Here is a 21,510-nt window from a genome sequence, read left to right on the forward strand (position 1 = left end):
CAAAAATTGCTGCCCCACCCCTTGTACGATCTGATCTACAAAAAACAGAGGCAGTTTTAAATCCAGGCAGATATGTAAAATCCAAATCAGTATTATTATTAATCCAATGCTCGGATATCAAAAGAATTTTTTATTGTAATTAGTACAAATTAGAGACAAATAGTCAAATTTATTACAAATACTCTGTACATTCCAAGAAAAACAATAACTTTGTCGTTATTATAATCATCATACCTATTTATATTAGAAGAACTATTAGATAGTACTCGATTAGATTATCGAGTCATCGGAAAGAAAAATTGACTCTGACCTTTATTTTAGATAATGAAATTTAGAATAAAAAGATATAAATTCGGAGCTCTCTATCTTCATTGAGTGCTGAGTTACAATTTTTCAAAAGTGAGTCAAATTTTCGAAAACCGAAATTTGGAGGAAATTTCGTTTTTAATCAACTATATCATACAATTTCAATAATTAAAATTTATGATTCAAAATCCCTCTGAGCGTAATATTGTGCTCCATAACCTGAGACCAAATAGATTTCCAAGTATACCCGATAACAAAAATTGTCTTGCATTTGACCAGTTGGTATAGCGTAGCATATTGAATTTGGACAATTTTTTCAAAGAGCTTGTTGACGAAGCTTGTGGTACAATTTAAGCCATCATTGACAATTAAAAAAAACACATCAAATAGGCTAAAAATAGGCATTAAATTGCATTGTACAGAAGCAGATAAAAATTGTGAATTGTAAAAAAATGAATGGGAAAACCTATTAATATTTGGATTTAAGTTTAGTTTCAGGATTCCGATAAAGGTGAGATTTCAACCAGTTTACTTTGTCTTTTGAGGCGTGATGAATTTATCGCCGTCACTTACAAACTGTTAAACGAAAAGGGAGACGAAACATAATATTTGCATTGTAAAAGTAATGACTCCTAACATCTAATAATAGCTCAAATAGGTTTATAATAAGTATAAGAATTAAATAAGCATGAGAGAAGCATTACTTTTATATTTGCACAAGCACAAATGTCATGTTTCGAATTTCCTTTTGATGCAGACTATAGTAAATTTCATCAGTATTAGTAAATTTCATTAGTATTGGTAATTTTGGGAAACTGCCTTGTAAACTGTTTGAACGATCAATGAAACACGCCGCTGAAGAAGCTGTACAATCGTGTGGTAGTACGATAGTAGAGACTATGCAATATGCATTGCAGCATCGGACGGCAATACGAGGCTACAGCTCGATGAACGGTTTCGTATAGCTTCCGTCGATACGGGAACGATTCAATTATATCAAAATATGAAAGTGTAAACTAAAAAAAAATGAAAGTTTCAACAAAAATTGAACAACGTTCACATCAAGTGAACGACCAATATTATTCAGGCACTAGTAGCATGGTTATGGAGGGAGTGCCTCAGATCTGCATCATTTCAATTTGTTTAGTGTATGAACAAAACCTTTCAGGTTATACCTATTAGGAAACTAAAAGGTAATAGGAAAGGTTTTGTTAGATTTTGGCTTTTAAATGGCAATATGCTAATATTATTTGAGGTGTTTTGTTAATTTGAAATGATAAGCACAAATAACGATAAGCTGAAATACTTGCACATCTGAGATATATGAATGACACCAGTTATAGAGGTTTCCGGCGCTATGGATATGATTCTCACAGATCGCAGGACTTGAACAATGTTAGGTAGCCTATGTAGAGTGTTTACGCGAAGATAATACACAAGTGTATCAGGTGGTAAAATTTCCTAATAAAACGGTTCTAAAAGCTTGGTGCACAGCCTTAAAAAAGGCGCGAAATGAAATAAATTGTAGGTAAATAAATAAGCAAATATCCGCGTAAATCTCGCACTTTATTCAATAATTTTCTTACGATATCTTAATATTTATAATAGATTTACACAATATGATAAACACTACTACTTCCATACCATATGTGAATAATGAATGATTTACCTATCAATAATAAAAAATTCATTCTCAACAAAGCTTATCTACTCACTGTTTTGCAAAATATTCATCCATTGAAACAAATTGATGCGGATTGCATTGCTCAATGGGATATCAGTAGAAATATTGGTTCACGTTTCTTGAAAAAAAAGATAAAAAACTGTAATTATAATATGTTGCAAGATGTGTTCAAATGAACTCGTCTGGCTCACGTGGTGCGTCCAAGTCACGGTAGTGGATCACCGGTCGGAAGTCGCTCACTCCACCCCTGTCAAACAAAGTAACTAACTTCTATATCACATTTATTAACGCTATTTAATGGAGATAAACAAGCGCAAATTTAATATTAATGAATTAAAATAATAATTAATAAACATTAGTCAATATAAATTAATTATTGGCTATTTGAGGTCGACGTAGGAGACTTACCCTCCTTATCTCTCATCGTATGTTGCTCGGAACATGCTATACACTTTCACTCTTTCATCTTGCGATTCTCTTTTCAAACTTCTACGAACTACATTCTACTTCACTTCTTTATTGAAATTATTGCTTTTTTTATTATTAGTACTTATTTTCATTTTTCATATAACATTCATTAATACAAACTCAACCCGAGCTTACGCACAGGCCTATATATTTGCCTACGAAAGCTTTATTTAAGTACAGGTTTTGATACATAAACCTAGCATTAGACTATCAATAGTATTATAAGTTTTATTTAGAGTGAAACTAAGTTATTAATTATTAATGTATAATTTTGAATACTGATATTTTTGTTGTATTTTTTGAAGAAATGAATTTGATTTGATTTCAATATCAATGAATTATAAAATACAAATTTTTAACGAGATAATGGGATGGCACAACTTTGGAGTGGTGAGGGGTACGTCTAGACATAGAATAAACAATTAAGAATAACTAACAATAAACTTTAAAAATAACTAACAATCTAGACATGAATACGGTTTCTTTGGTCTAGATACAAGAGTTTCTTTGATTTACAAAAAAACAGATTATACCAGTTATTTCAACTTTAAAAAAATATATATATATTTAAATCTATAAAAGTTTCAGAACAAATACAGAATAATCCTCGTTATTATTATTGATAAAAACAACAATTATTGTTAATAGATATTATCCAAGTCAAGATTTGGAATTTTCAGTTGAAAGACACGATATTTTATGAAGGTGACGCCCAGACGTTTCTAAGCTTACTCTTCAACAGGTAACTGACAATCAATTTCTCCTTGAAAAAAAACTAAATAGCCGTAAATTCATTCTTTTAGTCTATACAGAGTGTTCTGAAAAAAGGTGCCGATGAGTCAGGGCGTGATTCCTCACATCAAAAGAAGAAAAAAAGTTCCAATTAACATAGGACCGAAAATGCTTGGTTACCAAGTTATACAGAGTGAAAGATTACGTCCGAATTTCTGTGCCCCTGCTGAAACGAAGCTCTATGGTTATTTGTTGGATGTCAATTAAGATGTAAAATTTAGCGTACTTTATGTAAAATAAACTGAAAAATTGAATAAAAACGTTTCCAGACCTGTAGCTATAGTAATTTTCAAGATAGTGACGAAATACGCGAAACTTGGTCCCGAGAAACAAGTTCCTTTAAGGTTTGAAGCAGATTTACTATGTTAATGTACAATAAACACAAAATATTTTTTCACAGAACTTATAGAAAAATTAATTTGAATAGAAAGATGTAACATGAGTATTTAAAGACAAACGCAACTTGAAAAAATAATCCTTAATTTCATTACATACAAAACGCATGGAAAATAGACAAAATCTGATAAGCTCTCTTTTCATGTGTTTTGTATGTAATTAAGGATTATTTTATTTGATTAAAGGTTGCGTTTGTCTATTATAGTCTTATTTTACATATTTCTCTTCGAAATAAAATTTTCTACAAGTTCTGTGAAACAATATTTGGTGTTTATTGTACATTTAACATAGTAAATCTGCTTCAAACCTTCAAGGAACTTGTTTCTCGGGACCAAGTTTCGGACCTGTGTTAATTGGAACTTTTTTCCTCTTTTGATGTGAGGAATCACGCCCTGACTTATGGGCACCTTTTTCAGAACACCCTGCATACATAATGAGAGCTGGTGACTGACCTTCCGCCTCTATTGTAGCCACCTCGAGGGCGGGAATAGCCACTTCCGTATCCGCCATATCCACCATAGTGCTGGAAGCCTCTGCCTCCACCATATCCTCCATAATGGAATCTGAAACAAACCACCATATTGCTAACAAGATTCCAATCAAATAATTACGAAATTTTTATCCAATAAAGGAAAGTGACCAATTTCAAAGTAAATAGAATCACCCATTTTGCGAAATATTTACTCGTATTTCTGAAAAAGAGGTGCTTTCTATGATGTGGTAGATATATTCATATTGAATGAATTGACTTTGGTTTCAAAAAATACAAATCAGTGGTTTTGAAAAGATCAAGTTGTTTTCAATCAATAAAAATGAGATGGTTTGGAAAAGAGTGTTGGGAAATAGTGTACGACACGCGGCCAGGAAGTATGCGTTTATCGGACAAGAAGTCGAGTCTTATGCCAAGATTGGAATTTAATGCGAATTCCTTAAAGATTTTATCAGCCAAGTCACGTAAAATTTTTCGCCACACGACCAATAACTAATATGCAAATGAATAAACAAAAACAAAAATTAATAAAAAATCAATTAAAACTTATATCAATAAATTCCAAGCTTCGCCATTACAACTGAGTAATCATTCCAGAAATCACTTATGGTAGTGAAACAATTTTCGGTCTACGGAAAATCAATTCAGAGCATAAAATCTCGAAATTGAAACGCAAAATCATCAGAAAATTTTTGAACAACAGTTGTTCCTGCAATGTTTCCTGCAAAAGAATAGAAACTCAGAACCATTAGTTGATCAGATGAGAAAAAGAGAATGTCTTTCTTTGGACATCTCTTGAGAACTGATTCTTCCAGGATTTCCAAACAAATAGTACATTTCTTCATAAACCGAAAATCTCAGTCCCAGTGGATTAAAGGAATTGAAGAAGCCAAGTTCGAAACTATCAGAAGCTGAAAACCACAAGACTTCAACAGCGGGAACCTACTCGACGACGGGCGATGGCGATTTCTGATAAGGAGCGTCGCAGTAGGTCGAGAGATTGAAGGATTACTGAAGAAAGATCAAGGAGAAAAATACGAATAGGGGAGCTCCAAGGCAATAATTATTAAATAACATTTTTCAATTTGTTGAGTTTGTCGTCCAATGCGGCTTTAACATGAAAAAGTGATAGGAAAGGTCCCACTTTCCCTAAACTTTGATTTCACTTACGGAGGCATGAAAGCTGGCTGCATCGGCTCGTTCATTGGTTCTTTCTTGGCAGGTCTATTGCCAGGATGCTCCGCCAGCTGAGGCCTTTTCGGGTCACGCAGATAGTTATTGAAATATTCCACCTGAAATCACATAAAAACATTTTATTTAGAATATACTTCTGCGGTGCCGAATAAAAAAAAGAAAAAACCACATACCCCTACCATAAGCGGTCAATGAATGATAGAAAATGAAATCAGCAGCCACAGTGCTCAAGTAGGTGGTGCCCTCATATACCGTACTTTCCAATAAATGAATAGGGCCTGAAATAAAAAGTCTGAATGTTGTTGCTCATTTCCAATACTTAGATAATTTCGAGTCAACTTGATAAAAAACAAACTAGTGTTACTTGGTTATTGCGGCCTCGGCCATAGCGCCAACTTTATAGGTCCCGCTAAACTATAGGTAATTTACATTTCTCGAATTTATCGTCAGTAAATTATAAAACCTCTTATATAACATCAAGAAAATAGGGGCCGCGAAGGACTGTACAGAGGAAAATTACAGACTTCTTTGTGCAGTAGGACTTCCTATGATCGTGATTATAAGTTGTGAATTGTCATTTTCATTATCCTACTTGGACATTCGAGCCTATGTTCCTTAATTTATATTTTATTTTGATTTTTATAAAAGATTCGTTTATACATATACTATATATGTTGAAGAATGTATTTCCTAAATTACCTTTATTAGAAGTGTTTTCCAATTTTTTCTCGGTTTAAAGTTAAGATTATAATGAAACCTCTTTTACAGTGTCACTCTGATATAGAGTAATTGAATGTGTAGTTTCTTGAATGACGTTATAGCCAAGTTCGAATGTAAATTTGTTGTAACTGACCTCCTTTTTGACCTCGTCGACCTTCTCGGCGTGCTTGTTGAATATGTGCTTGCGCACAAACTCGGGCCCCTTGAACTTCTTGCCGGACAGCGGACAGAGCCACTTGTCCTTGGCCAGCTCCTGCGTGTTGGCTGCCACGAACTTCTCCACCTCCGCGTCGGCCTCCTTCGCACCCAGCGCCACCAGCTCCTCCCCTTCCAGCGGCGTGTCCAGGCTCATCAGGCACGACATCTTCTGCTGGAAGTTCTGGCAGTACTCGGTCACGTCTCGGGTCGACACCTAACAATATTACTCTTTAATCTCGCTTAATTGTTACAGATTGGATGGAAGTTACACATGCAAATTTCTAAAGAAAATACGAATTACAATATTGAAGATAATATCATTCAGATTGAATATTGATAAGATATGAAGTTTCGATTCCATCACACACACTACACACACACACACGAGTGACATTCATTTCATCCTGATCAACTGTTTTCGTTCTTTATACCGGTTGAACAAAAGCCGGTTAAATTTTAATCGCGATTAATTTCACAAGAACCAATAAAAGAAACCTTCTTTTCGAAAAAGCCTTCTCTGATTGGTTCTCGTGAAATTAATAACGATTGAAATTTAACCGACTTTTGTGCTACAGAGCCTTTGTGTCTGTTATCTAAAATCATAGAAACATTTAGAATAATACCGTCATATTTTCATCTACACGCAATAACCTAACCTACCCTTTCACCTTTGAAACATAATAAACAAAGCCTTTCAGATTTTACTGTTCATCTCTAACCCTATAGGCAGGATTAAATGTAACACAGAAGAACTGAGACCCTACCACACACAAAACACAACAATACATTTCTAATCAACTGATTAAAAGTGATGTTAATGTTTTTTCGGCTTGAAATTTTCTAGAGCGGTTAATAGATAGGGAATGGAGAAACAGAAAGTTACTTTCTTCAAGTCACTTACCATCAATTTTAATTTTCAAGACAGATATTTTGTGAATGAAAAATAAAATTGTGGAATGACGTAATAAAAAGAAATGACAGCCGTGACTTTCTCTACATTCACAGACTATAAACCACTTATCCTTTGAAAGAAGGAAGTTGAAAATTGAGCTGATAGCAAACAGTCGACCAAACATAGTCTTGGCTGAGAGCAATCTAGACTAATACACTTGAATTATTGTGTATAGAATATTGATTATAAATTGTAAATAGCCTACTAACCTTTGAGCTGGACAAAGTTCCTCTAGCATGCATAATGCCACATCTGTTGGGCATTTCGTCTTCATTTGGGTATTCACAGTGATTGTAGTAGTCAACCGAATGCACTATACGAAGATACAGTAGAAGTCGATCAAGGACCTAGGAGAAAACAATATTATTATTACCTTGATGTAATAAAAACACGTTAAAAATAATGACAACGTATCAAATAAAATTAAATAATAGTTATTAACCAATAGTTTTTCATTTGAACATCTTATATTTTACAAAACATGAATTATTTGATAGTAAGTTATACATAAACAAGAAATTGGCAAGTACTGGTAAAAGCTTGAAATACTTGTTTGGTATAGCTTACTTGAAATAATTACTGTATCATTCTTTTATACGAGATGACAATGAGTATAACTTAATGTAAAATATCAGACTCTGCAACCAAACATCTATGTTTTACATTCTAGATAATACTAAATCATTAGTTTTTGTCGACAATCATGTCTTCATAATTTTTCATCTTGATGGGAAAATATTTGTCTACCAAAAATGTGTAAACGAACAAGCAAGCATGATAATCTAATAATATCGAACATGCCTGTCTAATATGGAAGACAAGGTTACCTTAAGAAGATTCTGGTCCTTTTCTTCGTTATCCTCAGCCTCAGCGGCCTGGCCTAGAAGTTCCTCCTCTTCAGCCGATGCTTCTTCGATCAGATAGTCGGTGATGTTGTGGAGCACCGGGTTCAACGACACTAATCCAAAACTCTGCAAAATGACAATAATGCTAATTTGTCATCAAAATAAAATATATATTTACTAAGGCCGATAAAATTTTTACTGGTGTTTACTCAATAAAACAAAATCAATCTCAGTTTACAGATATGTTTAGGTATACTAAAATAAACAAGCGAAAGTGTGGGTGGATGAGAAATGTGAAAATTTACTTTGTACAAGCCAAATCATATAAGAGTTAATTCAGATTCTTTTACATAGGATGAATCTGAATTTTTCTGTGATGTATAAAAAAAGCCGCTTTCTATCCAAAGTTATATTTTGTTCTATGGAACTGAATACTAATATTTTTTTCTTTCATTATTTCTATTAAAACTAGTCACTAGGACTAACCATTAATTTTGTTCTCTTATTTCTTATCCTAAAATATTAATTTTTATTGCTAAAGTCTTCTAGTGAAACCAACAGTTCTAATCTACAATTTCTCTACTTCAAATTCTTTCGCTACACATTTATTTAATTTATATTTTTTTCACTTCACTAGCACTACACCAACTCGAAGGGCTTTGTTCTCTTCAAACTCCTTGTAATAATAATACTCACTCCTTGTGAGTTCAGTGCTGTCTAGTAGTTGGATGACTTCGGTGTTGTCGTGTTGATGAAGACGTGACTCATGATGGGCTGCCAATTGTCTTATTTCACTGGTCACATAGGGGATGTGCAGATCTCAGAGCAAATCGCTGTTCCTTATCTACCAGGGCGCATTCACCATGTTCCGCAGTACTCTGTTTTGAAATGTTTGAATCTGATCGATGGTAGATGTTCTAGAGCAGCCCCATAGCTGAATTCCATACGTCCAAACAGGTTTTAGGATTTGTTTGTAAAACAATATTTTGTTGTCCAATGAGAGATGTGATTGTCGGCCCAACAGCCAATAGATTTTACTGTATTTGAGTCCCAGCTCGCTCCTTTTAATCTTGATATGCTCTTTCCATTTCAACTTGGCGTCAAGATTCATTCCAAGGTATTTTGCTGTGTTGCTGTGTGGTACTACATTCCCATTTAGATTTATTAGAATTGGATCAATGATATTTTTGTTTGTGAAGTTGATATGAATGGACTTCATCTCATTCAATCGAATTTTCCATTTTTTGGCCCAGTCACTGAATTTGTTGCTAGCATTCTGTAGTTTTGTGGCTGCTTCTTGTACTGTTTCCCCTTCTGCCAGTATTGCAGTATCATCAGCAAAAGTAGCAATTGTCACTGCATCCAATTCAGGAAGATCGCTTGTGTACTGCACATAAAGAACTGGTCCAAGAACACTACCTTGTGGAACTCCAGCCCTTATTTCCTTCAATTCAGAGACGTCGTCACCTTGTTTTACTCTGAATAATCTTTTGGTGATGTATGATTTTAAAAGTTTTACAAGTTGAGTGGGAAGAATATCATGAAGTTTACTGATCAGTCCTTCATGCCATACTTTGTCAAATGCCTGTGCCACATCAAGGAAGATTGCTGAGCATATAGATTTTTTCTCTAATGAATTCTCTATCACAATGGTTATTCTATGTACTTGGCCCAGGGTAGAATGCTTCTGCCTGAAACCAAATTGATGGGCTGGTATCAGATTCCTGCTACTTATGATGGGAGTCAATCTATTCATTAGCAATTTCTCAAAAAGCTTTGAAATTACAGGTAGAAGAGATATTGGGCGGTACGATTTTGCTTGTTGTGGACATTTCCCAAGCTATTGCAACATAATGACTTCTGCCACCTTCCAAATTGTAGGAAAATGCTGTAATCGGAGTGATGCATTGAATAAATATGTTAGCATGACAATACCTTTCCTTTGAAGTTTCTTCATGATTTCACCTGTAATCAGATCAAATCCAGGTGCTTTTTTGGTGTTTAGATTATATTTGTAACATATTTTATTCCAGTTTTAACAGTTATTATTATTATCTAAGTAGTGGAAAATTTAGTAATTCTAAAAACAACTTTATCTGTCTTGTTAGTTCATTGTAAGACAAAGAGATAACTAATCGAGTATTCCGCACTATTTTATTTATCGAGTTCTAACTCTCTCTCTTGATTTTCTGTCTCCGTCAATTACACAGCTTGTCTGATTTTTCTCTCTTTGTCTTACAATGAACAAACAAGACAGATAAACTAGTTTTTCGAATTACAAAATTTTCCACTACTTAGATAATAATAATAACTGTTAAAACTGGAATAAAATATGTTACATAATTGAAAGGACGACTTGTTTCTGCTTCAATCCGAAATACATGTAGTGTTTTGACAGATGATAGCACAACAAAGAGAGAAAAATCAGACAAACCGTGTAATTGACGGAGACAGAAAATCAAGAGAGAGAGAGAGTTAAAACTCGATAAATAAAATAGTGCGGAATACTCGATTAGTGATCTCTTTGTCTTACAATGAAAAAACAAGACAGATAAAGTTGTTTTTCGAATTACAAAATTTTCCACTACTTGGATAATAATAATAACTGTTAAAACTGGAATAAAATATGTAACATATTTTATTTCTTCTTGAACCTCATTTATAGAAACTCTATCAATCTCTGTATCTAAATCATCTATTATATTTTCTTCAGGATCAATTTCAGATTGAATGTTGTTTGGCTGAAAGATTTCTTCCAGTTGATTAGCAAATACGTGGTAGGTCCAAAAAGTAAGTTCCGTACTTATTGGACGCCTCATTCTTTTTGTTGCTTTCCATAATGAATAATGTGTACTGGCATCAGCTGTCAAATTTTGAAGGTAGTTATTAATGGATTCCTCAGTTAGTTTCCTTATCTCTCTTCTCAATTGTTGTGTTTTGTTATTCAAGATATTCTTGTCAGCAGGATCACGAGTTTGTTGCCATCTTCTTCTTGCCCTCCGTTTTTCTAAAACAAGTTGCCGAATCTCCAGGGGGTAATTGCATCCTTTTGTTTTCCTGGTGTATTGTCTGGTGTTTTTCCAGGCTGATTTCTGGATTTGCCACATGATATTTTCTGCTGCTTCATCTAACTGCTCAGCTGTTCTAAGTGGAATATTCAAGTTGATTTCATTCTCCAACTCCACTTTAAAAGCTTCCCAGTCTGTTGTCCTGTTGACTAACATTGGTCTGTCTTCTTTCTTTATTATTCGTTCACTAAGTGTGAGAACTACAGCTGAATGATCCGAATCCAGATCAAAGCTCTCTTCAATGTCAATAAAATTACTGGATATTCTCTTTGTTATGAAGAAATCTAGAAGATCTGGAGTTTTATTCAAATCTATTGACCAATAAGTAAGTGTCCCTGTTGAATGGAATTCGCAGCGCAGCTCCTGGATGGCCTCTCTGAGTTCTTTTCCTTTGGTAGTTGTGAGTCTTGAACCCCAATCCTTATGCTTGGCATTAAAATCTCCACCCACTATGTGTTGACAGCACTGATTATTTGAAAGCCTCTGCTTAGAAGATCGTTCTTTATATCCTCTGGATCGCATGATGGATGAAGCTCTTTAGCCAAGACACGAATTGGACGAGTTTGTTTTCTTACGTGTGCCATTCATATTTAGCTTCATTCAACATCTTATTGTATTCACTCTGTATTACACTCTGTATTCTTTTTCAGTTCCAACATTCAGTTTCAGCTGGTTGTTGTTCATCATGTTTGCACAGAAATTAAGATTTTTCGATTTCAATACCTCTTTAATTTTAGAATACTCTTGATCGCTTAATATGACTGGTCGTGGCTTGTTTTTCTTTTCTTTCGGTTTTATACTTGTAGACTCAGTTGTAGGCCTTATTGTTTCTGGTGAGTCACGGATTTTCCTCTTCTTTTGTTTAGGGAGAATCCATGCAGTCTCTGATGCTACTACCATTTTCTCTTCTTCCTCCCAGTTCGGTGGTGAATAACTTTTATTGTTATTTCTAGAAGATGCTGGTTGCATTGTACTTGAAGCTGATGATTGGAGCTTCCGTGTCGTTGAAGATAACACCTCTTTCAGCTGATTGATCTCCGACCGTGCTATCTCCAACTCTTTTTCCAGCTTATTCATTCTTCCTTTCTCTTCACTTTGTTGGCAAGTGACTTCTTTCCATGCGTTGTATAAAAACTGCTCTGTTGCAGTTTTCAGTTGGTTCGTTTTTAGAAACGATTCTGGGGAACTGTTGACGTTGTTCAATGCTCTTAGCCGGTGTTAGTTGACTCGTCATAGTTGTGACGTCATCTGTTTCCTCCTCCTCTTCGAACTTTGGCAGTAGGAAGGTCGGCAATCTTCTGGGAGTCGACATTCCTCACATTCCTCAGCCGGATTATATGATAATTCAGCACTGAAATGTTTTTTTCAGCGCAGGGCACTGAACTCGCGCACAACAATCAAAACACTGAACTCAGCACTTTAACTATTGCATACACTATCTCAACTACTCTCACTAAAAAAACTACGTCTGCTCGCTACGACTGCTCGATCGATACTGAATACTAATACAACATAATAATTTTTCTAAAAGGTGCTGAAAATAATCCTATTTGGATTCCATGAAATCCATACATCCTATTATATCCTTACACCATGTTTGATTATCTTCAGGATACACTTCCTGTAAAGCATTAGTGAGGTGAGCGACTAATAATCAACAAAGTTCTACTGTTTTCTTCCAGTTGTTCTCACCTGCTCCTGCGATTTGCTGTTATCTTGCCAGAGTCCAGTTTTCGTATCCAGGTTCTGGATGATCTTGGCACTGAGCTTCATGTCGTGTCTGATCACTTGTTTGTGCGAAGTCAGCCAAGTTGCAGTCCGAACTCTTCTACTCAGGTCCCTGTTCACAATTGCTCCTAGCTCGCAATCTCGTAACTAGAAAAAGAGAAGAAAATTATAAATTCATATCCAAAGACAAATAACAAATATGAAGTATTGATGAATAAGAAATAATGCATAATTAATTCTCAGTTGTTAAGCTTCCAACCACAAGAAATCCTAAATATATTCAGCAAATAGAGTCAAGTACGGGTCCATTCTATTCTTTGCCAATATTTGACGAATTTTTAGTTTATCATACTGGATTGATATTTACTTTTACATCAATGGTTATTTTATATTTGATACAATCTATCTAATTGGCATTATCGAGACATAATTATAATATAATTATTTTAATAACTGAATAGAAATACAATTTATAAATGAATAATACAATTTAATATTCTTGAGGAAGCCTAATTCAAAGTTTATATTTGCATCTCCATAACATCGTCAATCGGTATAGGAAAAAATTGATACAGACGAAATAAAGTAAGAAATTGGAAAAATAGAACAAGTTTGTTTCAATACATTGGATAAGTACGGTAACCTCAAAAAAAGCGTTAAAAAATCAATGTCACAAACAAAACAATATACAATTGATAAACTACCGTATCAAATATTATATTGATGCTCTTTCCAATACGAAAATTTTGTTGGGTGGAAATAATTATACTGTAATACAATAAGTGTGCAAGCCATATATTGGAGGCTATCAAGATTATATGTTTCGAAAGGAAAGCAGAATTTCAGAGATTGTTTTTACAAGAAATCAGTTGAAAATTTCGGATTAAAAACTGACCCTAATAGTGTTGAGATTCCAGCAGATTTCTTTGATGTTGACATCCCTCTTGAAAGTGACCCAGCCGCGGCGGAACCAGCGTCGTTCGGGCAGCGGGTCGGCGATAGCAGCTCTCAAGAAACCAGGGTATCTTTTGCACATCTAGCAAACAAAATGCTCAATCATTTCCATTGTCAAGTGATGTAGTTTTATTATAATTAATAATAATCGTTCAACACAATTCGATTGTTAATATTGTAGGATATTATTCTTTAAATCAAAATCCTGATACAAATCAATAAAACTTTTATTAATCCCACACATTCACATTTTATATTTTCTTAATCTATTCATTAAGCTTTTCTTCTAAAAACTAACTTTATTTATTTTATTAACAATGTTGCTTTTTGAATTAATTATTAATCACATGACTACTTTCATATGATGATATTATACGTCAAAATAGAATTACCATCGCTAAAATCTCATATCCTACAATATTATAAATCAATACTCACTAATTATTTAATTATAATTCACTACCTATAACACTTTATTGAGTGATTGAAGCTGTGCAACAGGCATTTGGTACCTTTTAAATGGTCAAATTTTCAAATGCTTTTCGATATGGATACTATGAAGTAATCAAAACCAGGATACTATCAAATAATCCTGTTGCAAATTTCCATAATTTTTTTATTATTTCTTTTTCATACAACATGAGTATATCTTGAAGTTGAAATTTTGGGATAGAACCTTTCAAATTTGGTGAAAGTTGAATTCATGATATTTTGGAGATTGGTGATATACTATGAATAAATTATTCATGTAAGACCCGTTCTGTCTAAATTTTGTAATCCCCTGTCTATATAGAAACTTTTAAATCAGGAATGACAATATCATGTGAAATGAAGAATAATAAATTCATCACAAAAAATTACTCTAAAAAGATTTGATTAAATAAATGAAATTTCAAAATGTAAAAACAAAAATCAAACTAATAGCACAGAAAAAACTATGATAATAATAATTATGTGAATACTTCTTTTGGGTTAAATTGATATCATAACGAATTAGTTCCGTTGCGATGCACTTGTACATTCTGGTATTTAATAATTGAAGCCTATAATAGATTACTTGTAACAATGTGATACGACGACATATAATTCACAAATTACTGTACTAATATCATAAAAAATGAGTTGAAGGAAAAATTAATTCAACTTACGTTTTCTACTTCGGCTTTAGTAACATTAGGAGAGAGATTCCTCAAAAATATTGAAGCGGTTCGGTGCAGTTCTCTAGGCTTTTCTTTCTGGATTTCAGGTTCAGCCTTTTTCTGGAAACAAATAAATTAAATTGACTCAGAAACACAATGAATTTTTATTTCAAAATATTAAATATATTGGCAGATTTACTATGACTGATTTTCACTATGATTAATTTTAAAACAACAGTTCTTGACAAAACAACCACACAAAACGTGCATTTAACAAAAGTATTCTTAGTCAAAAATGAAATGACTCCAAAAAATTGTAAATCTACAATTTTATTATATTCATATTCAACTGATTGGAAATGACAATAAAAATTCTTCTAAAATAAACTGTCAGATTATAGTTTCAAAAACTATTATTTAGATTCATTAAATCTAAATCCAGATTTGGTTCAATCTATTACAAAAGCCTTGATTCGTTAAAATTTTCAACAACAAAAACAACGTTAAAAAAACAAATAAAATTTTCAACAACATATTTATCAAAATAAATTTTTGAACTTAGTGGCAGCTATTACTCCGTACATTTCAGTAAATTTTGATAATCAACTTTAATACACACGTGAATGAAAACAAATTAGCGTTATTGCATAGGCCTATGTTAAAAATTTTACAACGTACGAGAAACCGTGAAAAACCCAATAATGTTATCACAGCCGCAAACTAAAAGCACTGAAATTGAAGTACCATAATCATCTCAATTTAAAATGTTCAAAGGCGAATAGATATTAAATTATTATTATTTGTCCAATTTACCACCCACGGAAGCGGTATTTGGATATGTCGATAATATGTATTCAAATCAAGTGCTATTTCAATTATTTTAGATAGCAAAATTGCACCAAAATTTACATTACACTAATTATTACACCACAAATATAAATTGCACCACTATTATATACGTGGAACCATACCGACTTGAACAGCCTTGTCTAAATTAAAATAACAGAAAAGTTACACTATTGGCTTTTTCACACTTACTAGACTAATAATCGGCCGACATTGTTTATCGTGACTACACCCAGAATGCCATCAGATTGGCGGATAGTTCTCAGCATCAGCTGAGTCTCACACATTCGGAGGACATCCTGGACAATGTCGGCCGACAATCAGTAAGTAAGAACACGACTAATACAAGTAGAAGAAGGATAAGGATGAAGGAAAAAGGAAAGTACAGGTGGTGGACTGGAGACGTATTCAGCAATTTCTTCATCTTGAGACAGTGAGAGGACAAGAGGCGCATCCCTGTTTACCTCTGCATCATCATCGTCCTCCTCCAGAGACACTACCACATCCTCTTTCGACTCTTGTTCTTTGGCTTTGTTCACTCTCTCCTCTTCTTTCTCCTTCGTCGGGTTATCTTCCAGGTCGTCACCTTCCACTGACATAGCTTCGTCTTCTGAAAACAGAAACAAGTTGCTGTGAATCACCTACAAATAAGGATAATTATTCACCGTACTTCAGAAATTAGAAAAGTCAAGGTATTGAATATCTGAATAATATTTTAATTTAATCAACTGGGTGTCCTGCCCACAAGGGGTCATGTCCATGGGCATAATACCCGAAATAGGAATAGGCTCGACCTCCCGTATTGCAGGCTTGGGAGAACACAGGTTAGTTCGACTTATATGGTGGGAAAGATCATCAACAAGCTACCCATTACAGCGGGGACTCTGCCACTGGCAAGCCTGAGGAGAAGGTTGAGGCTGTTCCTCGAGGATCACCCGTTTTATGCGCTCAATGAGTTTTTCAGTTGTGGCAATGCTGCTTTGGAGCGGTATTTTACTTGATGCCTTGAGTGCATGTTTTTCTTCTATTGTTAATGACTTGTCTATCTGTGACCATCCAATGTGGTTCACATTATGGACAGAAACAAACATAATAGTTAAAAAGTTCTTTATCAGGCGGAGTTAGGATTTTCAAGTCTTCTCTACCACTCAACCTCGATATAATAATAGAATCGATTAATCGATTAGTTTGCGAGTTAGTTGTATATTGATATAACTTTATTAGTTTACCTATTGATCAACTCTCAACTCAACACTTGACATAACTTTAATTGAAATGAAATATGGCATATCAATTTCCCGGTTCTGTTATTAAATAAAAATATAGAACATAAAACAAAAGTTTTGTGGTTAGAATAAAAATAACGCCCAATAGACAATTGCATCATGTTGCACTTTGTTTTTGATTTTCCAGTGGAAGAAAATCTATGGAATAAATTAGAATAGAGCATATTAAAAAATTAAATTTCTGGCTGTAATGAGCCAACGAAAGTGATACTGGATAAAAATAACAAGGTAAAATAATTCTTCAAATGAAAAATGAGGACCATGGCTACGATTTCAGGACCTACGTTTATTTTAAGGAAACGTAAATTATACATTTCTATCTATTTAGACAGAGCTATATCAAATGATAGAATGAAAACGGATAGTATTAATTACCTTTGTTTTCTTTCTCTGGAAGTTTTTCGGAGGAAAGAGATTTTTCAGAGTCTTCTTCGTCAGCCACGTCACTCTTGCCATTCTGCTTGCTATTTTCTTCTTCTAGAAATAGAAATTTGGATTGTAATTCAAACTTGGTGGATAATATATTAACAATGGAAATTGGACATTTATAGACTGCATCTTCCTTGATTATTACGAATTAAACAAAATGTAATAATCAATCAGATAAAAGGTACTAATTATTGTAAAAGTACGAACATAATATAGCGCTATATAGTAATTGGTCAACTTATTTTGTATAACATTCAGACAATATAAACTAAACCAGAGTATAGCGGTTTTCACACTAACGACACGACACGATAGGAGAAGAGCTCTTCGATTGGCTGATTCTCGATAAGCCAACTCAATCCTGTCCTTTTGTTCTGTGTCGTCCCGGAATCGTCAAGTGTGAAAACGGCCTATTGAGGATTACAGAATTGATAATTCACAATCACCTCCTGTAAATGAGATCTTCTGTAGAAAAGTTTAAGCGCCTGAACTTTTGAAATGCGAGCTTTGATATAAAAATAAATCTATGAAAATTGGATCTTATAAAAAGTGAAAAGTTACTCAATTTGAGGCATTAATAATGTTAGCTTACAAAATACATTTCTTACCAGTTTCATCGGCTTTTGCTGATTTATCTTCATCTTCTTCCATCGATACATCCTTATCCTTATCTGAAGCAGCTTCTTCATCGTCATCTTCTTCTTTATCCTTTTCTGCGTCTTTCTTTTCGTCTTCTTCTGTTTCTTTGGTTGATCCATTTTTGTCTTCTTCTGAGGGTGTTTTATCATCTTCTTTCTCTTCTTTTATTTGCTTTACTGTGCCAGAATCCACTTTCTCAAGACCGGGCTCCCTTTAAAATAAAGTAAAAAAGAGTAATGATAGCTCTATCATTCAAGAAAACAATATAAAAACCTTGTAGTACCTTTATTACTGAAAACTTCACAATATTTCAACAAAGACTTGTTTCGACCCTAACTTAGGTCATTTTCAAGTTTAAAGGGTACTACAAGGTTTTTATATTGTTTTATTAATTTGTACAAAAGTAGCCCATGTAGGTGAAGTGTCTCTATCATTTAATATTTAATCAACTAACATTAAAAACTTGTGAAAATGAAAATTTGTTGTTAATTATTATTATGAAGAAGTGTCAAGTCGTTGGCTTTCATTAGTAAAGAATTGAGAAATAACTTGAAATATTAGCTTGAAATGCTTATATCTTAAATGTTTCCGTTGCAAATGCAGTAATCAATATGAAAGAATAGCACAATATTTATTTATTCGACAATAGCTACAACCCAGGGGAAAACAACCGGCATTTGCCAAAACTGCTTTCAACCTTACTATAAAATGAACAATCCAAGTTATGTGGAGTTTTTGATTTGATTTACCAAAAATTTTCAGTCCAAAAAAATGTATCAACCGAATTTTGAATTTATCTGTGTTTCAACACTTGCTGTGTTGAATTTTTGAATATTTGAACTTGAAATCAAGATAAAAATAATGTTTGCCCTATTTGAGCTACATATATGTTATTAGAATGGTTAGGATATTACAAAAATTACTATAACTTCAAACAACGAGTTCAAATCAACCAGGTCAAATGATTAAAATAAAGTTTTTCAATATTCATTAGTTGCGTCAAGTACGATAATTCAATACTCAAGTATATAAGTCACTTGCACATTGAAGCCAGCGTACACGAAATTAAGTTTACAATTAAATTTAGACAACTAATAGAATTCGATAACATTTTATTAAATGAGCTTACTCTTTGATAACTGGCTGCTCGACTGGTGGCGTGGGTGGCACCACCTCTTTCACTTCTGTTACTGAAAATAGGAAAACAACTTACACTTTCACATAATTATCTCACAAAACAAATGAATATAGGCTACATGAGTCAAGTCGCCAGTATAAAGATATATTTTCCTACAGTTACCTTGAAAAGTGACCATTCCTGCACTGATTACAGAACGCAAAGAATCACTTTTCCGCTCTAGTGCGCAAAGTATTACTTTCAAATTCAAAATGTTTTTATTGCCGTGAACAAATACGTGTTATTGACAAAGTCATCAGGTAAACATATACATACATCTCACAAACTCAAAACAGAGAAATACTATCACAGCCAACAGTTCCGGTACTTAGTTTCTTCACAGTTATATACAGTCATATTTTTAATTGGCAATAGCAATATTATAATAGAGGTCAAATATTAACATGAAATATCAGCTGCCAACATCTCCTCAATCGAATAAAAAGCCCTATCTTTGAATAGTTTGGAAATTGCGTACCTGAACGATCTAGAATTTTTATCACGGATACTCTTAGGCAGTTTATTAAATAATTTTATACCGGTATATACATACATATTTTGTGTTTTGGAGAGTCGTACCCGCCCAGTATTTATTTGTTTAGGCTCTCTTGTAAAGTGCTGATGTACATCGCATCTTAGATCGAATTGCCTCAGATTATCTTTGGCAAATGTCAGAGCTTGCAGCATAAATATACAGGGCAGAGTCAATATGCCGTTTCTTTTAAAGAATGGCCTGCAGAAATCCATTCTACCAAGATTAAAAATGATTCGCAGAGCTCTTTCCTGACACTTTTAAAAATATGTCACTGGCACCACTTGAATTGCCCCACAGTAGGGTGCCATACTGTAAATGAGAGTGGAAAGGAGCAAAATATGCCATCAACGTTAAACCACCACAATTTCAACCTCTTCAATAAGAATATTACTCTGGATAGGCGACTGCAAAGAGCTTCAGTGTGGGTACTCCAAGTGAGTTTGGAATCAAGGTTAATCCCTAGTAGTTTTACTGATATTTTTTCACAATTTCTACTCAAACCAAACAATATAGATTCTGTTTTGCTCTCGTTCACCATAAGCTTATTTTTTGCAGAGAACCAAATATTGGCTCTGTTGGTCATAAATGTTGTAATCATTTTATTTATTTCAGAAGACTTATTCGAACACAGAAGCGTCGTGTCGTCCGCATAGAGAACAGTTTTATAAGGGATATATGAGGGTAGATCATTTATATATAGCCTACTATAAACAGGAAAGTTGTTATTAATAACAAAATTATATAGACAAACATTTGATGGATTTCAGCCATCATTTTAGCCATAATCAACCACTTCTCATATTCAATGGTAACTGTAGGAAAAATTTTAATGTGAAATACGTGAGCAAAGTTCCTCTGCTGCATTCAAGAAACCTCGCCTACGGCTCGTGCGTAAACGTTTCTTTCGGTGCAGCAAACAGTCACATTGCGCACTAGTTGCACAAATAACTATATCCTGATCTGACGACATGAATTGATTTAAAGCATTCTGAAAGATGATTTTTTTTACAATTTAATAGTGCAACTTCAGATAAAAAAATGTTGTGTAATCAACACTAATTCTCACACTGACGTACCTTTGGACTCGCATAGAAGTGAAAAGATTTTGCATAATGATTTAATCTTGTCATAGAATGTATGAGTATGACGAGTTTCCTCTTTCTCATAAATTTTGTATGAGCTGTCGTTTTTCTCGCTAATGTTTTTTTATAAATACAGTATATGAGCTTGCATGGTTTATCTCATCATATTTGTATCTCATGCATGCAATTCTTCTTACTGTATACTGATTCTTGTGTCGCCTTGATTTGTGTAAGGCCAAAAGTACTACGGTGATATTGTCTACAGTGCAGCTAAGTGATTCAGATTCATTGATATGGAATAAGTCAAATTATATGACTTGATGTGTTGCTAGCATTAATGCACACTCAATCTCTAGTAAAAGCCCGTTCAACCAAATTGTAAATTTGAATGGCATCACTATCCAAATTTGTCTACCATAAGTACAGAGAAACCTGACACCAAAGAATTCTTAGCATTTATTTCAATTTGCTTTCGACAATGATGTTGATTCATAATAAGAACAAGCTTATTAAACATCAACAAATACAAATTTCCATTGACAGAGTTCTCTTTCAACAAAATTATATCAGACTAATGTAAAA

At 33.7% G+C, this 21,510-nt stretch overlaps 1 protein-coding gene across 3 annotated transcripts in view; it reads right to left on the reverse strand.

Annotated features, from left to right (window-relative positions):
- Positions 1 to 1,853: 1,853 nt before the first annotated feature.
- LOC111050322 (serrate RNA effector molecule homolog) overlaps positions 1,854 to 21,510 on the reverse strand; it is a 36,412-nt gene continuing 16,755 nt past the window's right edge. For all 3 annotated transcript variants that reach the window (XM_022336620.2, XM_022336622.2, XM_039421221.1), the window contains 13 exons: positions 19,264 to 19,324; positions 18,104 to 18,345; positions 17,442 to 17,543; positions 16,245 to 16,390; positions 14,944 to 15,054; positions 13,737 to 13,877; positions 12,806 to 12,988; positions 8,028 to 8,171; positions 7,410 to 7,547; positions 6,184 to 6,462; positions 5,307 to 5,428; positions 4,099 to 4,209; positions 1,854 to 2,237 (listed from right to left, as the gene is read on the reverse strand). In XM_022336620.2, the coding sequence (XP_022192312.1) occupies positions 2,159 to 2,237; positions 4,099 to 4,209; positions 5,307 to 5,428; positions 6,184 to 6,462; positions 7,410 to 7,547; positions 8,028 to 8,171; positions 12,806 to 12,988; positions 13,737 to 13,877; positions 14,944 to 15,054; positions 16,245 to 16,390; positions 17,442 to 17,543; positions 18,104 to 18,345; positions 19,264 to 19,324 (1,859 nt within the window). In that variant the 3' untranslated portion in view covers positions 1,854 to 2,158. The remainder of the gene's footprint in view (positions 2,238 to 4,098; positions 4,210 to 5,306; positions 5,429 to 6,183; positions 6,463 to 7,409; positions 7,548 to 8,027; positions 8,172 to 12,805; positions 12,989 to 13,736; positions 13,878 to 14,943; positions 15,055 to 16,244; positions 16,391 to 17,441; positions 17,544 to 18,103; positions 18,346 to 19,263; positions 19,325 to 21,510) is intronic.

Source organism: Nilaparvata lugens, chromosome 2 (assembly GCF_014356525.2).
Source record: "Nilaparvata lugens isolate BPH chromosome 2, ASM1435652v1, whole genome shotgun sequence".
In the NCBI taxonomy this organism is placed as follows: Eukaryota; Metazoa; Arthropoda; class Insecta; order Hemiptera; family Delphacidae; genus Nilaparvata; species Nilaparvata lugens.